General features: G+C 46.2%; 1 protein-coding gene across 1 annotated transcript in view; it reads right to left on the bottom strand.

Moving 5' to 3' along the window:
* Positions 1-1298: 1298 nt before the first annotated feature.
* Sypl2 (synaptophysin like 2) overlaps positions 1299-11214 on the bottom strand; it is a 15551-nt gene continuing 5635 nt past the window's right edge. Inside the window, exons 3-6 of the mRNA XM_031375178.1 lie at positions 8713-8837; positions 7020-7221; positions 6019-6210; positions 1299-3917 (exon numbers count right to left, since the gene is read on the bottom strand). Coding sequence (XP_031231038.1) covers positions 3771-3917; positions 6019-6210; positions 7020-7221; positions 8713-8837 — 666 coding nt within the window. The 3' untranslated portion in view covers positions 1299-3770. The remainder of the gene's footprint in view (positions 3918-6018; positions 6211-7019; positions 7222-8712; positions 8838-11214) is intronic.

Raw genomic sequence — 11214 nt, forward strand, 5'->3', positions numbered from 1 at the left:
GCAAGGAGGTGGGCGCAGTGAATCAGAAGGGCAAGGGGAGGGAGTGTGCAGGACGTGCTGAAGGACATAGGGGTTGGAGCGGGGGGAGGGCTGTTCCTCGGTGGGAAACGCACGCTGCCTTAATGCAGAACGGAGGTTTGGAGTACTGTGGTCTAGGTTTGGGAGGACCTGGCTGAGCTTGCCAAGATCACCTGTCAGTATGACGGAAGGCTATCGCCGAGCCAGAACCAACCCCAGAACTAGGGTGGCCCCGAGGCTGCTGGTGGTTGCAGTGTCTCTGCTGAACCATCTCTCTCCCCCGGGAACTACAATCGATAACCTGCACCGTCTCTTCCCAAATCCTGGCTGGACCCTGACTTCATCCATCATTTTGGCTTCTTTTTCTAATGAATATTTTCGCCGCTGGAAAAGCTGCTACTGAAACCTTGGCATAGAGAGGCTTCTTATATCTATATGTATTTCTTTTCCTTTTCTCTTTTTCTTTTTCCTTTTCCTTTTCTTTTTTCTTTTTTGGTAAGGCCCACAAAGTGCCTTAATCACCCACCTTTCTTCTCAGCTGATAATATTTCTTCCCACTCTCACAGAAGAGACAAAAAAAAAAATCTGCCTTCACCTCCGTCTCCATTCTCATTGGAAATGAAATATTAATCCTCTTTTTCTTTGAATACCTCAGTCATCACGCCATATTGCATCCATCCCTTTGCCTAAAATGAAACCAAGTTTGGGAGCAAATAAGTCAAGGCCTGTGACTTTCTGCTTCCCATAAGGAAGAATATCTGAGGGCAGAAGTTCTAAACCTAAGACCCACCCAGCGGTGGCCCCTAAGAGGCCCAGGAACCTGATGAGATTAAATGTAAAACTGTGCCCAAGTACATTTTTCTAAGGAACATAAATGTGACATGTGACTGTCTGAGGAGATGGAGGTGCGAGTTTGTGCCGCATGAACCCTATAGTGAGGAGAGGGAAGCATATGGCCCTCCACTCCTCCTTTGGGTCACAGATGGTAGGAGAGCAAATGGAGGCAGCATTGTGGAAACCACTGTCTTTTGCCTTTTGAGTTTGATCCAAATTTGCTAATGAGTCTCGGTTTCTTTGGACTAATTGGGTGCCACCAAAAGAGTCGATGTCACACTAAACTGGGGCTTGCCAGGAGCAATTGCCCAGCCAGCAGACTCTATTGCCTGGGGTGCAGAGTTGCAAGGAGAGGAGTTTGTCTTGGTAGAAATGCTGAAAATTGTCCAAGAACATAGAGCAAGAGAAAAGGAGAGGGGGAAAAAATCCCCAGAAGTCCTCTGGTCTTGGCTTCTTCTTGGCAAATGTTCGAAGCGCTGTTTATTCAAATGTGTAATAACAAGCACCACAAAACAACATGCAACATTCTCCCCGCGCCCTTGATCTGCAATCCCAGAAATAGGAGACCCATGGTTGGGATGTTGAAAGGGACTCATGTCTAAGAAAGGTCCTGGATGGGCATCTCCACATGGTCAGAGTCTACCAGGGCAAAGGGCAAATTCCCTGCTTATTGGCCTCTTGCAATAGCTAGAGAAACCAGACACCTTCTCCTGCTTCAGGCCTGACTAGGCAAAGTGGTGGTGCCAGCCCTGGTTGGAGAGGACGTGAGTCTTATGAGGACAGAGGTGCCCCTTGGCACTTGCTGCTGCCCAGCCCCCTGGAGGTAATGAGGTGAACTGGCCTTTCCTCTTAGGGAGGCCATGGAGAGAGAGGCCATAGGCTAAGTCAAGACTCTCTTGGCCATAGCCAGACTCTTCCTGAGGGAGAGCCTTTTCAACCCTATGGCGAGCTCTGGAGTAAGAATGCTCAGTGGGAGTGGATAGCTCCCTTTCTAAAGTAGTTGATGGGCCAGTTGCTAACTTAGGCCCCAAATGAGAACACTTTATCCATCACAGTTCAAATAAATTATAAATATAGACGCAGAATCCAAACACAGTTTGAGTAGAAGCTGCTCCCAGATCCCCACAGGGACTTGCTTGAAGAAAAATGGTCACCCCTTTGTTCTTTGTATCTCTGGAGCGGTAGGCAAAACTGTCCCCCTTGTCCTTAAGTAACCACGGGAACAACTTAGGATAGAGAGTTTCAGGTTTAGGAACATTCTCACCCTCATCAAAATTTCCCCTCCTTAAATCTTTTCCCTAAAATCTGAAACAGAAGACAAAAATTCCAAATTCTTTTACTGAAGGGCTCAGGAGCATCTGGAAGTGTGTAAAATTTCCTACTTCCTCTGTCAGGTGGGGGAATTGTAACCCAAAGAAGAAATAAATGGCCCAAAGTTAAGGATTCTGAGCCCTGGGCACTCAAGTAATACATCTTGATGTGGGGCATCGAGGAAGGCAAGGGGATTGGTTGGAGAAGTTTGATCATGTCTTGAGGACACGTTGGCACAAGGCACATTCATCTTTGGGATGCTAAGTGGGCCAGTTGCCTCTAAATTAGGAAATGGCTGGTTTCTTCCTTCTTCATCTTTCCCTGAGCAACCCTAATGCCAGGGTAGATCAAGGGATTTTGATCTGGGTAGGAGGCAGATGGCATCTACCCAGTTGGTACTCTCTGACCTTGAGGCCCAAAGAGAGATGACAGGAGGTATCAGGAAGAGGAGACACACCAAAGACAAATATGGAACTGGGTCCCGAAGTGAAGAAGCACCAATAGCATCGGGCTGCCCAGGACTGGGGAAGGATGGGGCCTGGCTACAGTATGGAGGCAGAGACGAGGAGAGACAACCCTCTTTGTAAATATGGGGAAGAAAAGGTTTGAAAGAACTAGAAAAGGTGCTGGCTTGAGAAAGTGAACAGACAGTAAGGGACAGGTGGGCCCATGTATCCATGTCCTGGAACTCCTGGGCATCTCAGCCTCACGATGGTCCTTCAGGCCCTCCCAAAGCCCACAGGAATGAAAAGAAGGCCTGGGCAGACTGTTAAAAAGATCTTAAATGCCTCATCTCCAAAAGCTTGGGGAAGGGAGATGGGCCGACAGGTGTGGTGGGGATGGGAAAATGAAGGGGAAATGTTCCAAACCATTTCATCTTGTTTCCTAAATGTAAGACAAAACCAAGGCCGAGATGGAGAAAGGAGTAAGGGGTTTCATGAGTAAGTGGGAGTGTAGGGCACTACTGAAAGTGTTCCAGCTGAGGGAAAGGGAGGACTGAGGGAACAGAAAACTTATTCTGCCAGCAACTTTCCTGACTTTCTTCCTTGGTGCTGCAATGCACTTGCAACTCTCTCTGCCCCCACTGGGTCGGGCCTCACGTGGACCCTTAGAGGGACCTCCAATAGGGTAATGGGTCTCCCTGCTTCACACATGGTGGGAACTATGGGCAAACAGAAGCCAGAGATGAGATTGGGGAGCACACTGGGCTCTGGGAGGGCTAGAGATAGGATTCAAATTAGATGACAACTATTGAGGGATGTCACAAAATCACTGGTGGGCCCTCCACACAGAACTCAGGGCAAGGTTGCCAGCTGACTTCCCCCAAGTAAGATGCCCCACTCCAGGCAGCAGACAAGAAGCATTGAGATCCTGCCATTTGCTGCCCCAGCAAGATGAGGGATAGGAAGCCAGTGGAGGTCTGCCCAGGTTACCAACAGCTGATGCCCACCCATCCATTCTTTCAAATCTCAAAGTCCAGAATGGGGGGAAGGGAGTTGGAGGAGGAAAAGGAGGGAGAGGAGGAGGGAGAGGAGGAGGAAGGTCCTGGAGAAGCTGGAGAGGATGAAGAGGTGCTGTCCAGTTGGGAGTAGGCAGATGAACGTTGCTTACTGCTTCTCCACTGCTCCCTGTTCTGCAGCACTCTCTTGGCTGGGGCCCTGGCCCTGGTCCTGGCCTTGTCCGTGCCACGGGGTCTCTTTGAACACAAACCAACAGTTTCCAGCCCACAGGAAGAAGTTGATAAAGCCAAAGAGCTACAAAAGAAATCAGGAGAGTCTGTGAGGATAGTCAGGAAAGTGCTATCTGAGAAACGGGAGGAGGAAAAGCCCAGAAAACTTGGTATAGAGGCAGGGCTCGAGGCCACTGTCTACTAAGAGATTTTCTAGTGAAAGTGTCTAAACTCTGTCTAGAGTACTCACAGTACAACTTGGTCACTATTTGAATCTGGCCCCAGGAATGCTATTAAATTAAGGAACTCGGGCTTGCCTTCGTGAGGTGAGTGTAGCTGGAGCTGTCCAAGGTACTCCCCTAGGGCTAACAACTAAGCAAAGGCTTTATTCAAACATCTATTGTTTTGTTATCATTCTTTTGTTTGCTCTGTGCACCTAGCCTGTTCTAGGATCCCTAACCCTCCTGCCTCTGACAGACAGCTGTTGATATTACAGATGTGTGCCATATCAACTCTATTAAAATATTTATTTAAGGGCTGGTGAGATGGCTCAGCGGGTAAGAACACCAACTGCTCTTCCAAAGGTCTTGAGTTCAAATCCCAGAAACCACATGGTGGCTCACAACCACCCGAAATAGGATCTGCTGTGCTCTTCTGGCGCATCTGAAGATAGCTACAGTGTACGTATCTATATTTATATTTAAATATTTATTTAATTAAATATTTTAATACTATTTTAATTAAATATATTTATTTAAATATTTATTTAAACTATTTTGAAAAACTGACAATAGAAAAGGGTGCCTTTAATAATAATAATAATAATAATAATAATAATAATAATGGGATCAATGAGCTATGTGTGGCGGTTCACACCTGTGTAATCGTAGCACTTAGGAGATTAAGGAAGGAAGACTGAACTTGAGACTAGTCTGGGTCTCACAGCACAAGTGAACAAAAAAGCTGAGTGTAGTGGCATAAGTCAGTAATCCCAGTACATAGCAGGCTGAAGCAAAAGAACCGTGAATTTGGGGCTGGAGAGATGGCTCAGCAGTTAAGGCATTAACTGTTCTTCCAGAAGTCCTGGGTTCAATTCCCAGCAACCACATGGTGACTCACAACCATCTGTAATAGGATTTAAAGACACCTACAGTGTACAGTGTACTCATATAAATAAAATACATAAATTTAAAAAAAAAAAAGAACCGTGAGTTCAAAGGCAGCTTGGACTATATAGTGAGTTCAAAGACAACTTGGATAATATACAATGAGTTTGTATCTCAAAAATCAAATAAAAACAATAGATAAGGAAAGACAGATAAATACATATAAAGCAGGTGCATTGAACGGTTGTACTTTAGAAAGTGGCTAAGTGGGCCTTCCCTGTAAATGTTTTTCAACTTTTCTGGATATATATGAAATTTTCTATAATTAAAAATTGGAGGGGCTGGAGAGATGGCTCAGCAGTTAAGTGTTTGAAGACAGCTAAATATATATAGATAGATATATATGTAAAAACACACATACATATATATGCATATCTATATGTATATATAGAGATATATATATTATATATATATGCCCATGTGTAGGGCTCCAGAATGCTCCTTGGTGCAGTAGCCATTAGGCATTTCAAATGTGGGCTGTGGGGAAGTCTGGGACATTTTCTGAGTAGTTCTGGGGCAGCTGAGATGACAGGACATTTGAAAAGTTTAATGCTATGGGTATTTACTAGCTTATATAGATGTAGCTTAACGCCACAACTGGATGGCTAAAACTTGGATTGCCTGCCAGCCGAGCCCACCACTGCCTGCCAAAACCATTCCAGTAGAGAAGGCTAAACGACAAAGGACAGTTTCTCTCTCATACTAATCCACTCACAGCTCTGAGCCCAGCCACAGCCATAAACCCCTTCTGCACATGCTCCCATGTGACATGTGGTCGAACAGACAAGAAACCACCAGGGCAGCTAAATGTGGAAAGGAAAGACCGTGAAGGAGCGACTCAGATTCATCTCATCCAAAAGTATCTTCTCAGGTCACCATCAGACGCAGGGGTGACTAGTCTAGATGCAGAGCATCTTGTCTCTGGGGACACCTTCCCTACTCCTCTCAGAGCCGGTTAGCTAGAGGGACAGCTGGGCTAATGGACCATCCCCAGACCCCTCCAATGATCACAAGTCTCACCACAGAGATGTTAGCCAGCCCCATAGAGGGCGTGGCCCCGGCACTGCACACTGCCTCTTCTCCATGGCACACAGACATGGCTGCAGTCAGGCTGGATGGCCGCGTGGCCCCTTTGACATCAGTCAAGCCCTTGCCCCAGGCAGCGGCAGCAACCAGCCAAAAGAAGGTGAAAGAGACAGTCACACAGAAGTCCTAGGAGGAGCAGAAGGAGGAAGACATTCAGAAGGGTCCGGTGATCATGCAATTATTTTTCCTTCCTCCAATCACACAAGAATCCCGAGGTCCCAAGGAAGATGTCTCTTCTCATCCAACTGATACATAACTCCCATCCTACCTGAGGACTCTGTTCAGTGTCACCAAAGGAATGTTGCCACCCATATTACCGTATTCCTTCCAATAGAATTAAGGTCAGACAACGAGCTGCCACGGTGGTATCTATCTGCTGGGAACCCTCCCTCCTTGCGACCCAAGTTACTGAAACTCTCTCCCTTTTAATCACCATTGTTCAAACTATAAGTAAGGAAAAAGGCACATTCAGAAGAGAATTGAGATTTCTAAAATACACTTCCCATCTTGAATGCCTAGAATACAGAGGAAGTAAATGAAATGATACTAATAAGAGATAGCTCTCAGAGAATGTTAGGTGCTGTACATGCATACTCATTCTATCCTCCTAAAACATGAACACAAGTATTTATTACTTCATATTTATTTTATAGCCAAGAAAAATAAGGCACAGAGAGGCCGAGTAACTTGTCTAATGTCACACAGCTACTGAGAGCAACTGCTGGGATTTGAACCTGTTAGGTCAGCTCTAGAGCCTGCTTTATAAAGATACTATTTTTCTTCCTCTGGCTGCAGACAAACCACTGAAATGTTCTATTCCACACATAGGTATCAAGGACTCAGGGAAGCCATTACTTTCTACCTCCCCTCCATCTCTGACTCCAGCTTTCTCTTCCATTCATTGGCCCCCATCCCTCTGGGCCATGCTCACTCACCACCAATGGGAAGCGTTTGTTCTCCGTGTAGAGTTTGTGGAAGCGCAGGTAGATGACCAGGGCAGCCATTGTGTAGAAGAAGGAAAAGATGCCGAGGGTCACAAAGAACTCGGCGGGGGCAGAGAAGTCTCCCATGAGGTTCATGGTTTTGGAGGTGGAGTCCTCATCACAGAGAGGCATCTCATACTCCACCTGGTACAACCTACAGATGGCAAGGGAAGCCATGCTGAGATAGGGCTAGCTTCTCCTACTCTGCCCAAGAAGGGCTCCTGTGCTGGGTCTCACCCTGGGAAAGGAGTCATGTAGGGAGGAACTCCTGAGGAGATCTTGCAGTCAAGAGAGGCGATACTTCAAGACTCTGCTCAGTTCTTTCTGGTAGTTCGAGGAATTGATCTTGGGGTCTCACATGCTGGGTAAGTGCTTTAACCACTGAGCTACAATGCTAGTCCAAGATTGTATCCAAACCCCATATCCCCCTCAGCAGCTACCCCGGACCTTTAGGTCATAAAATACATGCTGTCCAATTAATTCTGGTAGCTAAGCCACTAGAGGAATTGGATTCAGTCTGCCCTTGGGAACACACAGACCCGTATTAAGCAGTAGCCAAATGAAGATTTAAGTTACCCATTCACAGACTTGATTTAGGCCTCCCTGATTTGGCCACATTGGACAAAATAAAGTGAAAAAAAATACAGCTTGTTTGTACAAGAGATACTTAATCTAAGTTGGACAGTGAAGTGGTTTCAGACACTCTGGCCGGGCGGTGGTGGCGCATGCCTTTAATCCCAGCACTTGGGAGGCAGAGACAGTCAGATTTTCTGAGTTCGAAGCCAACCTGGTCTACAGAGTGAGTTCCAGGACAGCCAGGGCTACACAGAGAAACCCTGTCTTGAAAAACAAAACAAAACAAACAAAAATTGAGTATCTGATAAAAACAAAAGTTGAATATAGCTAGGCGGTGGTGGCACATGCCTTTAATCCCAGCACTTGGGAGGCAGAGGCAGGTGAATTTCTGAGTTTGAGGCCAGCCTGGTCTACAAAGTGAGTTCCAGAACAGCCTACACAGAGAAACCCTATCTCAAAACAAAACAAAACAAAACAAAAACAAAAACAAAAACAAAAAAAACAGACACTGAAAAGATGTGTTCTGTCTCCACCCTTTTCTGAACAGTCATTTCTCCTCCCCGACTAGACTTTCAGACATTCACAGATTAGTATTCTCTTCTACTTCCTGGTCAAGGTGTACCTTCTTGCATTTGGGTAACATGTGAGCATCCACATCTGTTGTTTAATAACAATTCTAATAAGCTTCCTTCCTTCAAGGTGCAGAGGAATATTGCAGAGAGTCAGAGAGAGCTGCCCAACTGGCCCAGGCTCCTCCACCCTTCCTCCCAGTGACTCTATTCCCTCCGTCTAAGCTCTGGTGAGCTGCCATTGCTTGAGTTTGGACTGAACCACCATAACAATGATATATCCATGTTTCACTCTAGTCAGAGTGTCTGAAAAAATGGCTAACGGACAGAATGATCCAGGTCCTGTTTAATTTTAATCTAGAACAGCACACAATAAATGGCCTTTCGGTTGTGTGTCCTCTGAGCAGAAACAAAAGAGAGGTTGGTAGGAGCAGAGGAGGGAGAAAGCTCTGCTAAGATAGTTAAAAAAGGTCACTGGGTCAGAACCAATCCCTACTCACCTGAAGGGATAGCCGAACAAAACAATGATGGAGCTCACGTCCTTGGCTTCGTTGTTGCAGCGAACCAAGGCTCCCGTCTCCCCGCTGTAAGAGCCGCAGGACCCGAAGGCGAAAATAGCAAAGAGCTGAGAGAAAGTGAAGCCCCTTTGAGAATCTGAAGGTCTCTCAAAGAACCACCCTTTGTCTCCAGGGGATGCAGGTGCTCAGTGGACACAGAGTAACAATTCCTTTTATTGAGTTCCTCCTGGTCAAGACCCTGGGACCCTTGCTGCCAATTCTACTTTCAACTGCAGACATTGTGTTCTCTGAACAAAGCGTTGGACCAAGTAGCCAAGTGAAGAAGGTAGACTCTGAGTGCATCCTCAAAGAGGAAAAAAGTGGGAGGAAAGAGTTTCCAGATCTCTCTATTGGGCACACATCGCCTCTTAAGATAATGGCTAATACAAAACCTCTATAATTCTGGTTTTAGAAACGTCTGCTTCAAAGCTAGACTTATTTTTTGTTTCTCCAAATGAGAGATCAGAAATACACACACACACACACACACACACACACACACACACACACACACACTTTTTTTTCAAGAAAGAATTTCTCTGGGTAGTCTAGGCAGGCCTTGAACTCAGAGATACGCCTGCTTCTGCCTCCCGAGTACTGGGATTAAACGCATATGCCACCACATCTAGCCAATAGACAGATCAAGCGTGCCTGGAATGTTGTTCATTTAATTTCATTTTCATTCCTCCTCAAACAGTCATAGACTCTTGCCCTTCCTTTATTGCTAACTTGCAATGGTTTCCTGCCTCATCCGAGGTACGGTGCTGAGGAGACTTCTACCAAGCCATCTCATGGTACTGCCAGCCTGACTTTTCTTCCCTTCTAGCAACAGTGCTGGCTGGGTGGATGTGGACAGGCCTGGCTCAAGCCCAGGGAAAGTACCCTCCATTTGCCTTAGCAGCTCTACTGTTTCCCACTGCTGCCTGCTCCTCTTTGTAATCTGTCGCTGCTATCATTTCCCAGTGGAAGGAAGCAGGGGTGTGTCAGAGAAAAACTTGAATTGTTTTCCTTTCCCTCTTGCATCACAGCTGACTATACCTTCTGTCTTGGGCGATCTGAAAAATCTCCATCCTAAGATTCTCACGTTTCTTTCTTGGGGAACACACATTAATTTGAACAGAAAGTAAGAAGCTGCATTCTCCTGTTCTACCACATTGTCAATCCAGACCTCTCTCTCTCTTTCAAGAATTATTTATTTTATGTGTAGGAATATACTGTAGTTGTCCTCAGACACATCAGAAGAGGGCATCAGATTCCATTACAGATGGTTGTGAGCCACCATGTGATTGCTGGGAATTGAACTCAGGACCTTTAGAAGAGCAGTCAGTGCTCTTAACCACTGAGCCATCTCTCCAGCCCTCTCCGCCCGCCCCCCCCCCCATCTGTTTTCTATGCACATACCTTTGGCATGATACAAGTATTCTTACTCAATGGTGAATATACTCTGTTAATTGTTTGTTTCTATCTGCGACTCTGTGACTCAATCGGTGTTTTGGACATTAAGCAAGAAGACAGTGATCTCTACTCCAGACTCGCATCCAGTCCAGAATAGCATTGTGCATTATTTTTCTACTGCTAATTGAGTGAAAAGAGATCTAGATTAGGAATCAAGAAACCCAGGTCCTGTAACTTATTCACTGGGTGACTTGGATCTCCAAGTCCTACTCCTCATTTGTAAAACGAAGGACGTAGGGATAATTTAAAGGCTGAGTCCAGCTCTGGAATTCTCCCACCCTCTGAAGTTAATGCCATCAGCAGAGCATGCTCTTGGCTGCGTTTAGTGACAGCTGTGCTCTGCCCCTGGGTGGTATCCAGTGCTACGGCCCTGCCTCCCATGGCCTGGCCTGGCAGAACTCTGTGCTGGAGCCACTGACTGCTCTCTAAAGGTCATGTGTGCCCCTATTTTCAGTAGACTTGTTCCAAACGACTGATAATTATCTATATAGGTAAAGATACCTGGGAAAGAAGACAGTGTAATCTGCCTGCCGTAGCTACATAGCCTCCGCATCTGAACTAAGCTCTGAAAGCTGCAGTAAAGGACTGTTGCCCCACCTTTCTGACAGTTAGAGAGACACCCCCAGAAGCCTCTGTATCATCACTGTAACATACTCAAAGCTGGCCTCTCAAGCAGAGCAGTGACCTCTACCAGCTGTTCCTCAGAGGGACTGTCTCTTCTTCATTTATTCTGTGGGTCTCCGATTCCTCCCTAAAAGTCTTTGTTCCTCTTGGCTTCTGGGGCCTAGAACAGGACACAATGAGGATATCCCATTTGAGCAAGGGCAGCACAGTTTGGTCCCTGTGCTTTTATTCGCTGGTTGTTGGTCGGTGCATATAAAGGAGCATGGAAAGATTCCTAACTCAGGGCAATATGGAACCTCTTCTTCCCTGGGCACTGTTGAACATCTGCCCTCCCCCCCCCCCAAATGGCATTTCTCTAGTATGTAC

This window comes from Mastomys coucha, unplaced genomic scaffold (assembly GCF_008632895.1).
Source record: "Mastomys coucha isolate ucsf_1 unplaced genomic scaffold, UCSF_Mcou_1 pScaffold16, whole genome shotgun sequence".
Classification (NCBI taxonomy): domain Eukaryota; kingdom Metazoa; phylum Chordata; class Mammalia; order Rodentia; family Muridae; genus Mastomys; species Mastomys coucha.